Source organism: Pholis gunnellus (assembly GCF_910591455.1).
Source record: "Pholis gunnellus genome assembly, chromosome: 15".
NCBI lineage: Eukaryota > Metazoa > Chordata > Actinopteri > Perciformes > Pholidae > Pholis > Pholis gunnellus.
In genome coordinates, this window is record NC_136542.1 from 7,205,172 (window position 1) to 7,224,407 (window position 19,236).

At 41.0% G+C, this 19,236-nt stretch overlaps 2 protein-coding genes across 2 annotated transcripts; one reads left to right on the forward strand and one right to left on the reverse strand.

Annotated features, from left to right (window-relative positions):
* Positions 1-6,117: 6,117 nt before the first annotated feature.
* LOC306707667 (programmed cell death protein 10) lies at positions 6,118-12,157 on the forward strand. The gene is made up of 8 exons (XM_079175230.1): positions 6,118-6,207; positions 7,621-7,842; positions 8,044-8,097; positions 9,601-9,718; positions 9,936-10,062; positions 10,392-10,470; positions 10,567-10,649; positions 11,324-12,157. The coding sequence occupies exons 2-8, from the start codon at positions 7,753-7,755 to the stop codon at positions 11,403-11,405; spliced, it is 633 nt and encodes a 210-aa protein (XP_079031356.1). The 5' UTR covers positions 6,118-6,207; positions 7,621-7,752; the 3' UTR covers positions 11,406-12,157.
* A 2,592-nt stretch (positions 12,158-14,749) lies between these two features.
* Positions 14,750-16,873, reverse strand: LOC306707277 (beta-1,4-galactosyltransferase galt-1-like; the record flags this gene model as incomplete). The annotated part of the gene is made up of 4 exons (XM_079174671.1): positions 14,750-15,147; positions 15,347-15,522; positions 15,622-15,952; positions 16,362-16,873. 4 exons carry the CDS (start codon positions 16,871-16,873, stop codon positions 14,928-14,930), a joined length of 1,239 nt encoding a protein of 412 aa, XP_079030797.1. The 3' UTR covers positions 14,750-14,927.
* Positions 16,874-19,236: the final 2,363 nt, after the last annotated feature.

Sequence of the window (19,236 nt, forward strand, 5' to 3'; positions counted from 1 at the left end):
ATCTCTATTGTGGTGGGAAAACTATTCAATAGTACCGAGTGATACTGAATACTGAAACAAGAAACATTGAGGAAAGAAGTCTGTCTTTAAGGTATTTATTCTTCACCGTCATACTGACTGCAACACAGTCCGCAGACGATGAGCAAAGAATCCAGTATCTCTCTTGCTGATAAGCATCTCAGCACACAGGGTGGGGAAACATCAGGTATTTACATTATCACAATTGATCAGCAGTTTCAAGCTCCCCATTGACCCCTCCAGTGACCCCCTTCATCTTCTGACCCTTGTCACACAAAGACATGTGTCTTTATTACTCTTGCCTACCTCTGAGAATCGTCACGCCTAAACATTCTCTGGTTAAACTGCAATCCCCATTTAGTTACTTCCCCTTTTCAAAGCCTTTCTGCCCAGAGTCAGTGAAATCAGTGACTATGCATTCTGTTGAAAGTATTTCAAGTTTTTTTTTTTTTTAAATAATTTTACCTTTATTTATGAATTTGATAAAACACGTGGCTCAAACTGCCCTAAATAATTGCTTAGTGTTACATTAACATAAGTCATTTGTACCAACTCAATCTTAACAGAGTTAGCTTTCAGCAATGGATTCAACATCCATTCATGCTAATGATGTAGCGTTAATCATGTCCTCACATAGCGTAAACAAGATAACTATTGACAACGGCCATACCCTATGAATAAAGCTCATCTTGGTTTATTGTCTGTTGTCATTTTTTGTCTGTCGTGAGATGGAGTACATATTGTACATGGATATACTGACCACAAATACACAAACCATTATCGTCATGCTCTGCAGGAATGCCCTGCTGTGGCTGCAACCACACACAAGTGAAAAAAATCGATAGGCTAGACTAAGGAATTCATAATAATAATAAAGTGGACAGGTGTGGCTGTTACTTCACTTTCGAGAATGATGAAGGGTGCAGATGAGGGATTTCACAATAGCCATACATTTCAATAAAGTAAAGAATTCTACTGCTATTTATTTATCAGATTTAAAGCTATGGAAGCCAATTTCTCCCACTGTGATGAAAAAAAATAAGATCCTGTAAATTATTACAATGAGAAAGTTTCTCAAAATAATGATTTAGTATGTCATAATTATGACTTACTATCTCATAATTATGACTTAGTATTTCATAATTATCAGAATCAGAATCAGAACCGTTTATTGCCATGGTATGTTGAACATACAAGGAATTTGACATGACGGGAGGTGCATAACATTTAACAATCAACAACAATCAGTGCAAGTAGAAACATATTACAATTTACAGAGAGATATAAAATAAAGTAAGATATAAAATAAAGTGAAATATAAAATAAAGTGAAATGTAAAATAAAGTGCACAACGAACAGATAACAGGACTATAAACAAGTGAGATGTAAGTGTAAAAGTGTTGAGTGTAATAGAAGGGATGCAGGGGAGTGACCTGTAGGAATTTGTCCTGGGGATGACAGAGTCAGTGGGGGACCCGGGCTCTGTTAATGAGCCCGACTGCGGATGGGAAGAAGCTGTTCATGTGGCGTGAGGTCTTGGTCCTGATGGACCTCAGCCCCCTGCCAGATGGGAGGGGCATGAACAGTTTGTGTCCAGGGTGAGAGGGGTCGGCTACAATCTTTCTTGCTCGCTTCAGGGTCCTTGAAGCGAACAAGTCCTGGAGGGACAGCAGATTGCAGCCAATCACCCTCTCGGCAGAGCGAATGATGCGCTGCAGCCTGCCCTTGTCCTTGGCAGTGGCTGCAGCGTACCAGACCGTGATGGAGGAGCAGAGGATGGACTCAATGATGGCTGTGTAGAAGTGCACCATCATTGTCTTTGGCAGGTTGAATTTCTTCAGCCGCCTCAGGAAGTACATCCTCTGCTGAGCCTTCTTTGTGATGTAGCTGATGTTCAGCTCCCACTTGAGGTCCTGGGATATGATGGAGTCCAGGAAGCAGAAGGACTCCACCGTGTCGACGGGGGAGTCACACAGGGTGATAGGGGCTGGTGGGGCTGCATTCTTCCGGAAATCCAGAACCATCTCCACTGTCTTTAGAGCGGTGAGCTCCAAGTTGTTCAGACCGCACCAGGTCACCAGATGGTCAGTCTACCACCTGTAGGCGGACTCATCCCCACCAGAGATGAGTCCAATGAGGGTGGTGTCATCCGCGAACTTAAGGAGCTTGACGGACTGGTGACTGGAGGTGCAGCTGTTCGTGTACAGGGAGAAGAGCAGAGGGGAAAGAACGCAGCCTTGTGGAGAATCGGTGCTGTTGGTCCTGGAGGCAGAGACGTGTTTTCCCAGCTTGACGTGTTGCTTCCTGTCAGACAAGAAGTCTGTGATCCACTTGCAGGTGGAGTCGGGCACGTGCAGCTGGGAGAGCTTGTCAAACAGCAAAGACAGGATAATGGTGTTGAAGGCAAAGCTGAAGTCCACAAACAGGATCCTGGCGTAGGTTCCTGGGGAGTCCAGATGCTGGAGGATGAAATGAAGGGCCAAGTTGACTGCGTAGTCTACAGACCTGTTGGCTCTGTAGCCGAACTGCAGGGGGTCCAGGAGTGGGTCGGTGAGGGTTTTAAGGTGGGACAGGACAAGGCGCTCAAAAGACTTCATGACCACAGAGGTCAGGGCAACGGGCCTGTAGTCATTGAGTCATGTGATCTTTGGTTTTTTGGACACAGGGATGATGGTGGAGACCTTGAAGCAGGCTGATACGTGGCATGTCTCCAGGGAGGTGTTGAAGATGTCTGTAAATACCGGAGACAGCTGATCAGCACAATGCTTCAGGGTGGAGGGGGAGACAGAGTCTGGGCCAGCTGCTGGGCTGGGGGAGGGGGACCTGGTGGTCTGGGGCTGGTTGATGGAGCTGTGGGGGATGGAGTCAGGGCTGTCCCATTGTTTAGCAAAGCGACAGTAGAACTCGTTCAGCTCGTCTGCCAGGCGGAGGTCATTCATGGAGTGTGAGGCTTTTGGCTTGTAGTTGATGATCTGTCTAAGGCCTTTCCAGACAGAAGCAGAGTCATTTGCTGAGAGCTGGTGTTGCAGTTTCTCAGAGTACAGTCGTTTAGCGTCTCTCACAGCCTTACTAAACCTGTACTTTGACTCTTTATACAAGTCCTTGTCCCCACTCCTAAATGCCTGATCCTTTTGCAGTCTTAGCTGTCTGCTGTAAACCAGCTGTCTACTGTAAACCAGCTGTACAGAAGAAACAGAAGCTGATATATGAAACTTTGTCATAATTATGACTTCGTATTTCATAATTATGACTTAGTATCTCATAATTATGACTTACTATCACATAATTATGACTTAGTATCTTATAACTCTGACTTAGTATCTCATAATAATGACTTACTATCTCATAATTATGACTTATCTCATCTCATTCTTATACCTGCCAGAAGGCGGCACTATAGAACTATAAACACAAATGTTGTCACTTCTGGTCTGTAGTTCTATAGTGCTCCCTTCTGGCAGGTATAGGAAAATTGCTCTTGGTCAGCCATGTGAATATAACCTTATGTTATAGACATACACTGCCTGCTGCATTTCATTGTTCAGGCTTGATATATAGAATCCAGTGTCTCTCTTGCTGATAAGCATCTCAGCACACAGGGTGTAAAAAAATATAATATGCTTAGCTGGATTGTTTCAGTTGCTGGTCACCGGCACTGAGTTTAGTATATTTTCTTCACTATGTGCAATAAAGTACACCTAATGCACTGTATACTGTTGATTGTTCCCCTTTAAGACCTGATTGTTTTTACTTTCAATGCAATTACTCACAGCAACCTATTGCTCAGGTGGAATCTTTGTAAATGCTACAACGTTTCAGGTGGATATTTAAAGCCCTGATAAGGTTAACAACTCTTTGCACAGGCTTATTCATTTACAGTACCACACAGTGTTTGGAAAGCAAACATTTCTTAACTGACATCAGTACAGTCCAAATATTGCCTCGCAGGTGACGCATAATACACACTGTAGAAAATAGGTGCCCATCTTGGCATAAAGTCAAATAACACTGCACATCAAATCGGTTTTCAGACCACTTTGTATCACACAAAAGCTAACGGATATTTTCCTTCACACGAGCGCACACAACTGAAGCGCACTGGCACCCATAAAAGGTGAAAATCTAGAATAACAATAATAGAAATAATATGAATTAATTTTAATGAATTCTATTTTTACTTTATTGCATTACTTAACATATGTCAAGTTATACGAGATTTAGTTCAGCTCCGGCCCTTTTTGACTTTCTACCTACTTCGCTTTTTTTAAACTTTGTTACAATTCAGTTTTGTTTTAATAAACAGATCATCATTTAATATTACACTGACTTAATGAGCCAGCTTTCTACAGTTCCCTCTCTGCAGCAGCCTGCCAATTTAATAACAGAAAGTGAGACATAAGTTCCAGCTCGTTTCCTTGCGCAATTTTTAGATGGCTCCATCTTAAAGAAGATTGTGTCCGCTACTCCTTGCTGTTATGCCATCAATGCCAATCATCCAAGGACATAGAATATCCACACCTCTTTTAAAACATTGGTTTTACATCAATACTTTGCTTTTTAGTTCCAGTTTAGTTGGAGCAGGGAAATAACCTTGAACCCCCGTGTTGATATCAACATGCACCTTATGACATAGGTTAAATGTGCTTTTCCCTGACTTTAACTAAAAAAGAGAAGATTTCATCTCTAGAATTCTTTTAGACATATTGCCTGAAGGCTTCAGCCGCACCCAGAGCCTGATCTCCTCTGGTCCATCAGAGTGAGTCTAACCAGATATACTGAGCTGACTGCGTGGAAGATGACCTCTACATTCCTCCAAGAAAATGATTAGACCCTTGACTTGTGTAGAATGTAATAGGGAAATGAGATAAAGAGATGTTCATGGGGCAATTTCGGGAAAAGAAACAATATCACTCACATGACAAAATGGACACATGACAAAAATTATAATTGCTCACCATAACTTCAGTAGCATATTTCTGCTAGAGGCAAAAGGTGCTATTTGACCAGGGCCCAATTCAGCAGGTCAGACAGAGCTGTAGTATTTACTGCAACCACGTTTTGATTCTCTACTAGGCTTTTGAGTTTTGTCAGCTGTTTTCGAACAGCACAAGTTACTTTAGCCTAAAATGATGTATTATAAAGTGACTGTACCCCAAAAATATAAAAGGTTTGGCAGATTGATTAGTGAATTTGGGTTTGAATGACAGACTTTAGTTGAGATAAGGCATACTTTTGTTTGCCTGTCAGACACAAATTATTATAGGACAAGTTGGATTTATCAGAATTTTTAGAACAATTCCAGTTTTTGATATTAGCATGTACACTATTTTGTATATATACGTATATCCACAAATCACCCAACTGGTTACCCGTGAGATACACAGACCTAACCCTCTTGCCTGGTACAAACCCATTTCTTTCAACTCCAGCTCCAGTTTGTAATGCAGGCTTCATGTTAACAGGCAGGCCTAGGGTACTTTTCTCAGACTTAAAAGCTCCCTCCAGACCCACAGAGGACATCAAACAACTGTTTGCAGTGTGCTACTTCTGAAGTAAAGGCGTGCCACTTTTTTTTTCAATCTAGAGCTGCAACTAACAATTGTTTTCACTACTGATTAATCTCACATTTATTGTAGGAAATGAAAAAAAACAACGCCTCCCATATACACATTGCTTGTTTTGTCCAACTAACAATATATATATCTATACAGATATATAGATATAGATATATCTATATAGATATATCTATAGATAGATATATCTATATATCTATATATATTTAAAATACTATCATATTTAAAAAAGGAGCTTCTCACAATTGAGAGGCTGAAAACAGAATATTCAACATTTTCGCATCAATTAACAGACATATATGTAAGTTACCTACATATATCGGCCAGATGAAACATGGGTACATTTTCAGTTTAATGGACTGTATTTAGATCCAGAGAGTCTAAAAAAATAATACAATAACAGAAAGGTAACTGTTTTATACGACTTTACAGTCACTATATCCATCCGCCCTCTGATTGGAGGACGTATGTTTACGTAGCAACGTATATACCTTCCGGACCGGAAGATGTCGCTCAGGCCAGTCCTAAAAAACTTCCGCCTTAACTTGTAAAGAAAACATAGCAGCTAAAAGGCAATCGACGGAGTAACCAACCGATTTAAGAAGTCAGACCACAGGTAGATACAAGTACACATTGGACACGAATATACCGACTTACACACACGTTTCAAAGCAGTTTGTTGACGCATTTTTAGCTCATCAGCAAATATAAAATCTCCAATTTACTGTAGCTAGCACGTAAGCTACGCTGTTAACTGCTAGCAGTTTGCTACCATCGATTTGGTCGGCCACAGGCCTCAATTGAGTCTCTTTACGGTTAGATCGCGAACAATTTGTCAATGTACACAGCACGTTATTGTTCTGACAATTGATTTTGATAATGTATTGCTTTAAATAAAACTCCAAACGTTAGTTAACGTCACACCAGCTACTTTGTTAGCTACGTATAGTTAGCCGTTTGGCTAGTCAACTTAGCCTGCCAGTTAGCCAGCCATCGCGTCTGACACTGTAGCTGACAAACAATAATCTAAATGTATATCTTATAAGACAGGTGATGAATGACACAAGTACACAGTCAAGCTAGTCAAATACCCAAATGCTTTCAATCTAGTTAACGAGAGCTAACAACTAAAAGCTGAGTAGCATTGCCAACCATTTCTCTGTCAGTAATGTTTTCTTGCTCTTTAAATTAGCCCAAATAGATATTCAAAACAGATAGGAAGGAGGACTTGCTTGCAATAACTGCTTGTTTCCTTAATCTTTAGTTTATGTAATCTAATAACTACACATTTAAGTTGCTGTTTGGTCACGTTGGCCTTGCTGTCACCAGCAAGGTAACACTGTGCCACTCCCCTAAACCAATCACCAAGGCACCCATTCCTGCTTGTTAGAAAGATACCTTAGAGTGTTACTAGGTTAGATATACAGTTTTGCTTGGTATCAGTTACACGGGATATGTTAGCTGATAAGCAACAAGAAATTACAGTAGAGAAATGCTATAAGTTGTATGTTTAAGGTAACACAGATTCATGACAGTGTCATGGTTTGTCCATCAAAGAGTGTTTGTGTTTATATCTGTGTAATAACCTGCTCAGTACATACAGATCCAACTTTCTTTTCACCCAATACTAATTTTAATGCCTAAACTCCCTGCGTGGAAGTCAAAGTAGACTGAGTTTTGGCACGCAACATGAAGCCAGGGATCGATGTGCCACTAGTCAGCAGCCATCTGTGACTGAACGAATGTAACTGATAGCTGAAACACTGAATTTCATAATGACACTGCAGAAGGAGCTGTATTTCATGTGGAGCGTTCACATCATAGCCAGTACCCGATCCATTTCATCAAGTCAGGATCAGCGGCAATACTAAAAAAGGTTGATCAAATCAGTGCGTTCCCACTAATACCCAAATGGACAAAAGAACCTTCTTAGAATACACTGTACCACCTTAATAGTCAATGTCTCGCCGTATAGTCAAACTAAGCTTAATCAGTACCCCGCTGTTTTCTTTCAATTTCTTTTCCCCAGACTCTTGCCAATCTGGAGCTTGTGTGGTTTTCAGTGTGTGTGTGAGTGTGAGTGGGTGAGTGTATGTGTGTGTGTGTGTGAGCTGCAGTTTCCTCCCTACCTTTTCACCCAGAGCTGCTCCTCCCCTGGAGGATGACAATGGAGGAGATGAAGAATGAAGCGGAGACAAACTCCATGGTATCCATGACTCTGTACGCCGTGATGTACCCGGTTTTCAACGAGGTAAACCATCTAATGCTGTCAGCAGTCACCTTTTAATATATGATATTAAAAAAATACACAGACTTTTAAGTTACATTTGTGTTAGACTGATTAAAAAAAAGGAGAAACAACTAGAAGTGCAACTGATAAATGCTGAAACAACTACAGTCTGTCCAGAGTTGACTGTGGTAACGTGTGTTTTCTCTTTTTTTGTTTCATTAGCTGGAGAGGATCAACCTTTCAGCAGCTCAGACGCTCAGAGCAGCCTTCATAAAGGTACAACGATGCATGGATCATGACCTGACACATAACAACACAATAGTATCATTCCCATGACCCATCACAACCTGTCATAATATATTTGGTTTATATTTAGACTGTTTCCCAGTTCCCCATTTCTCTTTTAAAACAACACATTGAATTTAAAATGTATCTGATGTTCTTCCTCTGGGGCTGCAGCTGGCGATTATTCTCATTCTCGACCGTTTTGCTGATTCTTTTTTTGATTAATTGTTTTAATTATGAATTGGCACAAATAGTAAGAAACACCCATTATAATTTCCAAGAGCCTTATGTGATGTTATCAAATGTTTTGTCTCAACAACCGTGTAACACCCAATGACATTCTGTTTAGTAACTTCCATCGGAGACAGAAGCATCAAATCCTCAAAGGTTTGCTTGATTTATGATTAAATGGATTACAGGTAATCTATTATCATTATAGTTGCCCATTCATTTCCTGTTGAGTTACCCAGTACCTCCAGGTAAACCTGCCAGCTTGTTTATAACCTGTAGGGCTGACCTCCAGTGCTTGTTGCCCTTTTGGACATTTATTTTAAGAATTTCGTCACGTTTAGAGATCTTACCGCTTAGTTTGGTGAGTTCAATGTTATCGTATCCAACAGAATTGATGGCTGGAGGTATATAAAACCCACGTTTTAATAAAGCGTAGTTCTGTGTTCCTATATTTCCTCTCACTGGTGGGAGCCACGCTGTTGCTGCTGATTCACCAGCGAATCACTGTGAAAGAAGCAATCGTTAATCAACCTCCAACTGAGAAATTCTCTTATCACATCAACTCCTTGTTTGTCTGGTGCCTTCTATGCCACCTCAATACAGTGAAGACACAGAGAGGGCCCAACAAATACAGACATTGTCCTTTTTCTTGAAGAGTTCAAGGAGACATTTATGAAGTAGTATTCAGTTAAATGTATCTCAATCTATTAGGTTTATATGATGTTCACTATGCTTCAGCATCTCCATTTACATGATTGTAATTGAATCAGATGACACTTTCTTAATGTCTTGATCCTCTTTTCTTTTTTTTCTATCTATACACTGCTGTGATTGCACTGGAATAATAAAAGCACATAGATTACCTCTGTGTGTTCAACGCAAGCACAGATTAAATATTTATTGAAGGAGAAGCAGCTTTGTCTTTATCCAAACCTAAAGGGAGATGTGATCACCTTACAGCTGTTTTACTGGGACACGTGTGAGCCTTTTGTTCACTTGTCTCACTGAATGGCCTCGCTAATGCTGCCGCCGCTTCCCGGGTGGCGAGACTCGAGTTTGAATAATTCAGGAGGAGAGCTTTCGTGCATTCGTCCGAACGGCTCACAGCGGACATCTGACATTCAACAGAGTTCCAGCTGTGTTCTCTGCCTCTGCCTGTTCTCTGCCTCTTCTTGCTTTCGTCGGAGAAGGCATTCTCTGTCTTATGTATGAATTGCTTCCTTCGGTTCCTCACCTCGCTTGCCCAATTCTCGTTTCTGTCAGGCGGAGAGGGAGAACCCTGGCCTGACTCAGGACATCATTATGAAGATCCTTGAGAAAAAGAACGTCCAAATCAACTTCACTGAATCCCTACTGCGCATGGCAGCTGACGATGTGGAAGGTGCGTATATAAGAGAAAGAGGTGCTGTGGTGGAAATGGCCTTATGTGACCCTGAGGTCCAGGTTTTAAGGTGATGCAGCTGAATGCCCATCCTCTCTCCAATTCTTTTGGTTCTATCCTGACTTTACCAGCCGGTTTGGTTTCTGTATCTGTCCAGTTGTATAACTCATTGAGTCTCTGGGAATGTGCTGAACTCCTTTTTTTTTTTCCCCTGCAGAGTTCATGATTGACCGGCCTGAGCAGGAGTTCCTGGACCTAAATGAGAAGGCCAGAGCTCTGAAACACATTCTCAGCAAAATCCCTGATGAGATCAATGACAGAGTACGCTTCCTACAGACTATCAAGTGAGAGCAAACACACACACACCATGCTGTTTTTAAAACACAAGTGTGTTCAGAGATGAATGCAGCGATTTACACATTACAAATAAACGCTGATCCGTCTCGTAGGATGCGGTACTCATGCTCAGGCCTTCAGTAACTTTAACCTCTCCATAGTAAATGTATCATTAGAAATAGAGCCATTATTGGTCAAGATAGTACAAATAGCACAGTGCTGTCCTTATTACGATGATTAATTCAATGTTACCGTCTCTTACGTCACTGAGTGTCACACCTCTTGGTTGAATTTGTGTTGTGAAATCCTCCCTTGTGTTGCTGTTGGTTTCCTACAGAGACATAGCCAGCGCCATAAAAGAGCTCCTGGACACAGTCAACAACGTCATTAAGAAATATCAGTACCAGAATCGCAGAGTGAGTAACGAGGGCACAAAAACCAGCCTGTGTAAGCTGCTCGCTTTCCCCTTGTTTCTTTATGACGTTCCTGTGTTTATTTACTTGTTTGTTAAGGCTCTGGAGCACCAGAAAAAGGAGTTTGTGAAATACTCCAAAAGTTTCAGCGACACCCTCAAAACATACTTCAAAGACGGAAAGTAAGTGTAACCACAACCCCCCCCCCATATGTGAGCGTTAGAAGAAGAGCAACGCGCGTTTCTAGACAGCCATGTTGCTCGGTTTATTAATGCTAAAATATTTCAGTTAGTTGATTTGATGACTATTCTGATTGTAATTAAACAACATGAGTTCTTTTTAAAGGAATAGTTTGACCTTTTGGGAGTCTGGTTGTCTTAGCTGATTGACAACTGGCAACCTCACCGTGACAACAAGACTCACTGCCAAGAAGTAGTCCAATTTAGTTTTTGTACGTATGAAACGTGACGGAATGCATTGTCAACTTTTCAGGTGCCTCTCCACACAGCCAGGCTAGCTGTTTCCCCGGCTGGTGGTTAGCTTCATAATTTGCAAACAAACTGTATAGTGTTGTTGCCAAGTAGCCAACTGACCGTAAACTGTTGTTAGTGTTGTATAAAGGTCATCTTCCCATGCTTATATCTACATTATATCCACGTCCATTGTACCAAGAATCGATGGAGAAGAAAGGACCCGATTGTCTGCAGTGACTCAGCTGGTCATTTGTTAACTAAAGCAGATGTGTACATTTGAATATGCGGGCAAAACATTACTCATTGATAGTTTACTATGTTTAAACGGCATCAATGAGCTTCTCCAGTCTGTTTTCTCAAGTTTTAACTTTGTGTGTTCCCAGGGCAATAAATGTCTTCATCAGTGCAAACCGGCTCATCCACCAAACCAACCTCATACTGCAGACCTTCAAAACCGTGGCCTAGCCCTCAGAGACCGCAGAGGTGCCCCTGTCCTGTGGGGAGCAACTGCTAGGATGGTGGAAGCCTGAAGAGCGCCTGACCCATATATGTAAATTAGAAAGAGTTGATTTTAGGGTTGGGGGTCGATTCCGTTGGAGTCGATATTCTAGATTCCAGTTCAAGAGACTGAAAAGTGCCATTTGTTTTGTCAATGAGGATTTTCCAGTCTTGAAATGGAACTGAATGGGCCCAAAGTCTTGGTTGATTTGATTTGATTTGGACAGTTTTAATTTATAACCCTGGTCTTGTTGGGAGTAGGTGAGGCGAGGTGTTTATTAAAGACTAATTGCCATTTTTCTAATATATTCATGTTGATCATTTTACTTTTAGCTTTTCAAATCATGGCTACACATCTCAGACCGCATTCAGCAGGGGTGTGTCTCAGTCGTCTATACTGGTTTTCTCTTCTCGGCTCCTATTTGTGTCATTTTGCCATGGTGTGTATATGCACAGGATCCAGCCGCGGGGAGTGGAGAGGACGCAGCGTTGGACATTGGAGAAGCAGACTCAGATATTGTTTCTCTTTATTATCAGAAGACACAAAGCCAAATGACTTCCAGCACAGTGTGCGCCTTACCAAGTCCTGTAACATTCCCTCCTCTCAGTGTAATGAAGCGGAGCCAGTCCCTGCCGTTGGGGGATGTAGAGAGAGAAATGAAAGTTCTGTATTTAACTGATATCTGGTTGCAAATGTTCAATAAATAGTTTCCAAATGATGATGCTTTTTTAAATGCGTCCGAGTCCAATGTGTGTGGGGTGACTTTAGAAAAGGGTTTCAAAATAGTTTTTTGCTTTTCCAAAGGGCTTGGGTGGGGTTATTTTTTCAGAAAAGTAAATACTGAGCTCCATGGCTGGATGTTATGCAAATCCATGAGGCACAAACTGATAGAATAAATGTTTTACTTTATGTGCCGCAGTTCTACTGAGACATATTACATGAGCCAGAAAGCAAAAGAGAGTCTTGATTTACCTGGAAAACGTCTCTGCTTCTTTTCTACTTTATGGGTTAGATTCTAGAAGAACGTAAAAAAATAACCTTTAAAAAGTATCTTAGCCTTTGAGCAAAGCTTGAGCAGTCTTTATGGAGTTTTATTTTGTAAGTTACGCCTGCATTTCGAAGGCCGCTTCCCTTCATTTGATGAGCATGCACATCCTCACCAGCAGATGCTTCCTAACCATATACTAGGTCATTTCCTTGGTACCGCTCTTGTCAGCTGAAAGACTGTTAAGTTCCTCGGTGCATTTGGACAAAAACATTTCCAGCAATACCTGGAAACGATGTAGCAGAAACTGCAGTGAGACAGAAAGGCTCTAGATGAGCTTTGTCAAAGGAGGCCCTTTGTCTGAGTTATAATAGGAAAAGGAAGTATTTATAGTATATCCTCAACTAGTGAAATAGTTCCTGTTGTAACCGTAACATATAAAATACTTGTTTACATCAGTAAATGCGTATAAGTATTGTTGTGGAAAATATTCCTATACCCGATTTGCACAAGTCTTTTAATGCTGAAATACACAATACCAAAAACCAGGTTGTCTTTTAAGTGTTTATTCTCTGCAGAGAAGGTTCAATCATCACAACAGAATGTGTACAGTCTCAGTGAGGAAGAACCAAGAAAGAAGTGAACAAGCTTTCTTTATACATAATGAGCAAAGGTGGGGGCCGATGGCCAATGTTACAGACATTTTAGTCTCAGACTGATGGGAACAACATTCAAAGCGGCCCAAAGGCCTTGACGGTGGAACATTCTCACACAACACAATTATCTATGTGAACACGCAAGAGAGAATTCTTCTTCTGCAACAACAGAGACACGGTGAAGTTCAACAAAATTACATATGCATTTGTTACGAAAAATTCACTCGAGCCGTGGTAACAATCATTAAACAGGACATTTATTCTTTGCAAAGAAGGAGACAGAGTTGATTCACATCAAGGCTGCTCGGAGATCTGTCTCCGAGCCTCGGATATTTATACTAAGTAAACATACAGTGTCACAGGCAATCTACGTCACAAAAGCATAACACACACAAATTGCCTTCATACAGCATATTCTAAGTATCTGGACACTTTAACAATTCGTTCTAGTACAAAGGTCAGAAATATATACTATTACCATTACAGTATCAAAATGCAGAAGTACTCTGCTGTTATGTCGTATTATATTATTAAGGCTTATTCATTATTGAATGCATGGTAGTTAATGCAAAACCAGTCAACCAAAGAACTCCACTTCTTGTAAGTAAAATGTTCAGACCACCAAACAAAGAATAAAGGATTGTTAAGAGGGTTCCTAGGCCATGCAGTGCATAATACTTGCAGGGGTGTGGCTTTTATCCAGCTTTTACGTAGGATGCTCATATTCTGCCTGGTCGTTCCTGTCATAATACAGAAGTGAGAAGGTAGTTTCCTTTTTCATTGTGCCGATTGATCCAATATGAAGTCACTGTTGGGCGATTGAGATCAATGTTTTGATGGGTCACTTTTGATTTTTTATTAGCAGCCATTAAAAGAAAAAGGAAGCTGAAGAGTTGGACGTCAGAGAGAAAACACTTCTTTGCGTTTGCACAATGTCACTCTGAACAAGAACAATTATTTACTCAAGGTGGAAACATGAGCTGTTTATTCCACAGCGTGCAAGCAATACAGAAAACATTGAAACAAAGAAAACAATTAGACATGTTTAAATATACTAAGATGTTAAGATAAAAGGAATCAAACAGAAATATGCCCCACGGTCATAATTATCGGCGATTCTTCCATTATTTGACTGTAAACAGTTGTCTGACTGGTTGCTCATATGCACATTGAGCTATTAATCCTCTTGTTAGTTTTGTGTAAGCATATCCAGGCTACAGATACAGCCTTTGCTATTTACTGTATTGAATATTATATAATATTATAGATAAAAGACGAGGGATTTTGATGTAAAAATGTGTTTCTTTTCTTCTTTTTTTGCAGTTAAGAAGAGCTAAATGAGTAATTACACAGGATTGAGTACACCAGATAAGAGCAGGAAAAAAAACCTGCTGTAGACTTTATCTAATAGAAGTTCAGGAGAGGGCAGATTTATTCAGATTGTACTCATTGCTAAAAGCTCAAAGAGGAGTGAAAAGAAGTCATGCTCTCATGTTCGATGAGGTGTGCGTACTTAGAGAGTGTGAGAGGATGTGCAGGTGCCAGACTTTCCAAATTCAAAGCAACAACTAAAAATGAGAAGCAGGGGGAGGGTGATTGCCACTGGTTACAGCCAGTTAGTCGCGCTCATAGCACTCTGTACATGAACATTTTTCTAAAGTTGGGCATTCTTGAAATATTTACAACTGAGCAGCATTCAATTCAGTGTAGCACATAGCAGTAGCACCGGCAGTATGGTGGCCCTTCAGTGTAAAAAGGACGACATTTTGGAAAACAATGGCAGTGACATGGCCCCCAATGGCGAGGATCACATTCAACCCATTCAGCATGTCTGTCCATCCCTTCTATCAGCTCTGCCCCAGCCCAGCTCTCCTCAGCGCCTTGTCCACACTGGGAATCAGTTTTTCTTGGAAGTCCCACAGTCGTTTGTCCTCATTGAGCTGCTCCAGCGTCAACGACTTCCGCAGGGCCACGCGAACATGAATGATCCGACAAACGTCCATTGGAACCTTGAACCGTTGTCCAAAATTCTTGATCACTTCATGCACTGAAGTCCACTCCACCAACCTGTGGTGCACAGACACATAACAGTCTTTGAGGAAGCTTTCCTTTCAACCAGGATAACCACATATGTATTGGGACTCTGGCATGTTGTATGAGATGTCACTGCTCAACGTGATTGTACTGTATTTGAACATGTTTAACTATGACATAAAAACTTTACCTAATATAGTGTTTTATAAAAAGGAGCTACTTTTCAGCCTACCTCGGCTTAACTATCATCTTGTGCGGGTGGTATATCTTTCTGTCGGGGTCCTCCCTGTAGATGTGCTCAAGAATATTAATGCCCGGCACCCCGTTCCATCGAGGCAGGTGAAACCTCCCACTTGGCTCAAAGTGGTTCTTGGGGAAGATATGGTTCTCAATGAGGTACACTCCTGTCTACATGAATACAGCATGGAAGATGGAAAGACAATACAAATATTAAATCAACATCAAATATAATCTTAAGGTTTTGCTAATCAACCAGGATTACCCTACATTTGGATGCTGTTGTTGGAGCATCTCCATCAGAGACATCAGGTTGTTGTGTTTGTACGGCATTATAATCTCATCGATGTCGTTCAACAGGACGTAGCGTGAGCGGTCCATGGATCTGTAAATGCACTCATTAAGCGTGGTCAACTGACCGTAGTAGTGCACGTCCCCCCCGCTCTTTGAGAAGAGCCAGCTGTGAGATGGATTCAGGTGCTGGTCGATGGGCCAGGGCACCATCTCCACGAAGCCCTCCTGGCTGTAGCTCTGCAGCAGGCGGTCGAGGTCTGGGCCGCAGCTGGTGTTGTAGATCACCACCCTGTTCACACCCAGTAACCTGGCACAAGGAAACATGGTAAATGATTGGTTTACCCAAAGTTAGAAAAAAGAAAACACCCCCAGAGCTACTACACAAGCATGGCTAAAAAAAACAACAGCAGAATATGTTTCTGCAAATACTGGCTGCTGGAGATTTTTAAATGTACTTTTATAGAGCATCACAAATAATATCATTGGTTATAACAACATATGAAATATGACGGCCCTACTCGGCAGCAACAGGAACAGAAACACCTGTATGATGCGATGACACTGCAACAGTACCTTTGCAAAGCTGATAATATCTGTTTTGTTATATATATATATATATATATATATATATATATATATATATATATTTATATATATTTGTTTTGAAAAGTTGATTCAGCTCATTTTTAACTTTGTGCTGTTGTTGGTGTGCTTACCTGTACATCTCCAGGGTCTGTGCAAACTGAAGCACGTTGTTGTAGTCTCCAAACAGGTTTGATATGCAGACTGTGAAGTTAAACTGAAACTTTTCCTCCTCCTTCCCTTTGGTTTTCTGGTTTCTTATAGGAAGCCAGGTCTGGTTAAAGACCCTCTCTCTGCCTGGCTGAGTCAGGAGACTGACATGTGTAGCGTCGCAGTTTTGAGGAATCTGACACATTACATCCGTAGTGACGTAGGGAAAACCAAAGTTGTCCGAGTGTTGTAAAATTGTTGCTGGAGTTGTATCTGATAACTCGCTTACACAGCAGAAAACACAGTAAAGGGGTTGGATGGAGTCTCTCTTAAATATTCCAATGATGCGTACATCAAAGCCATTCACTCTCTGGTCCATGTAGGCCGACACCAGTAAGTGCTTGGTGTTGTTGAGGGGGGTGATGGTCCGCTCAGAGAGCCGCAAGGGGCAAGCCATGTTCAGAGCCCCACGCGTCTGTCGGACGGCCCTGTACATCCTGGGTGTTCTCACAGCGATACAGAGGATGAAGATGAGGGTAACAATGATGAGGAAGTAGAACTTCCCTTTGTTTTTTTTTTGCTTGTCCATCCAGCCCCAGACGACACAGATTCCCAACCTGAGGCAGAATTAGGAATACGAGTTCAGAAGACACATTTGATGAACATTACTGCAATTAATCCTGCGCATCAATGAATTCCTCTTTGTAAGAATACAAGAGTTAACAAAAGCCTTGTGATGAACTAAATAGTATTTACTGTGTTTGTGATGTCTTCTCGATGCCAAAGTTAATTTTGCGAAATGTTCTGAAGTGAAGAAATCATTGATCTTCACTTAATCGGTGTTCAGAGTTCAGAAGAAGGCAAATCACTCTCAAAATCCGAGAGCGCAAATGAGAGCCATGCGCGAGCGGAAATCAAACATCCGCGCGCGTATTTTACTTTGACGAGTACTTTTACATCAATCCGCGAGCCAAAGTCTGTCTCGCGCGAGCAAAATTCACTCTGCTCGCTCGCGAAACTTTAACCTATTGAAACCCCCCCCCCCAAAAAAAACCCCAGATGATTCCAGTTGCTGTTTATTGAAGGTCGCCACCTCAGCCACATCGGTTTTATTCTTCATACTCCAGAGCTGCTTCTTGCTTAAAATTCTATTCAAGGGTGCGTTTGCTCAGTACAATCCATGTGAAAGCAATTGAAAGCAATTGAAGTATTTCATCTGCTGTAAAGCCACGTTTAAAGTAGTCTTCAATGTACTCGCAATCCATTTATATGTCAAATGTAGGGTAACCTATGAAGAGCTGCTTCTATGACTGTTGTGTTAAAGTATCTCATAATTTTGACTTTCTATCTCATAATTTCGACTTTCTATAGCAACTGGAAACATCTGGTCAGTGTTATGGTTTCAGATGGATGCACCAAAAGTGTTTTTTCAGCAAAAAATATATAAAATGGTTTAAGTTGGGCAAACAGTTAATATACAAACAGTGGTCCCTAATCTTGGCTCCAGATCTTTGAGCAGCTCCAAATTGTTGCTCATATTATATACAACTACATTATATCTCTTCTGTAAACACAACAGTATGATTAAATATGATCGCATCATGTTTTAATCAATTAAGATCAAAGAGTTTCTCTGAGCTTTTTATCACAAGAGGTTCGACTATCAAACACACATTGTCTGTATGATGGAGTGAATTTAAACCAATCTGAGCAACTTGACTTGAACACATTTTGTATTATTGCATTTAACAACGCCATTAACATAATTTGTATTTCATCAGCCTCTACAGTCTGAAAAGTTTACAAAACCTGTCAAACAAATGTAAAACATCCTGAGATGTAGTGGAGTAGTGTTTAGTGGCGGATTGAAAACCACCTCTAACAGACCTAGGGTCTGCGTCAGAGTGAATACGTTTGATTTTCACACGCGCATGGATCTCATTTGCACTCTTGGATTTTGACAGTGATTTGCCTTCATATTTAGCCTATATATAACTTAAAATGCAGGCAAAAAAAATAGGCAAAAAACACTATAAACTCTATTATGTTTACCATTGTGTTTGGTGTGTTAGCATGCATGCATGCACATGCTTATTAGAACTAAACACAAATGGACTAAATTTGACCCGTCGGCGCTATATGAGCAGTCTAGGGATCACAAACATAACTGCAACTCACCCAGAGGGGAACATGGATGTCTGTTCCTAATTTCAAAGCAATCAATCCATTGATGGTTGAGACATTCCACTAAAAATCTAACAGGTCAACCGTAACCGTAAATAACTGGAGTGAGGTCTGACATGAGGCTGCTTTACTGGATCATTCAAAAGGGTAATAAGTACACTATAGAGCTTGCTGTGGCCACATATGTAGTCCGGGAATAGAATGATGGGGAAAGGCCTTCTTTGTTTGGCATCATATCCAAGGTTACTGTCATCTAGCACAGAGAGCAAACAGGATGCGTCATGAAATGGAATGCAAATGGTGTCTCTCAGCAAAGCAGTGATGAGTGGGAATGAAACTGAATCGACAGCAAATTTTGCTAAACAGTCAAATGTTTGTACTATAAAAGGGAACAAAATTGTTTTGTCAAAGGGCGAGCATTTTCACTTCTCCTGGCTGATTAGACCTCTGCGGTTGAAGTTGGGAACGGCTACGCTGCTGGACATTACAGAAGGTCACCAGACTCCATGCACCAATAAGAATTACATCGGTATAATATGTCCCATCCTGGCAGGTGCGACAAAGCTAACAGGAGAGTGAGGAAGAAGATTCTCCAGAGGAACTCTAATCTTTCAATAAAGTGAAATCCCATGTGTGGTTATACAAGGTCAATTTATTATCCTTGTTCAGACCATG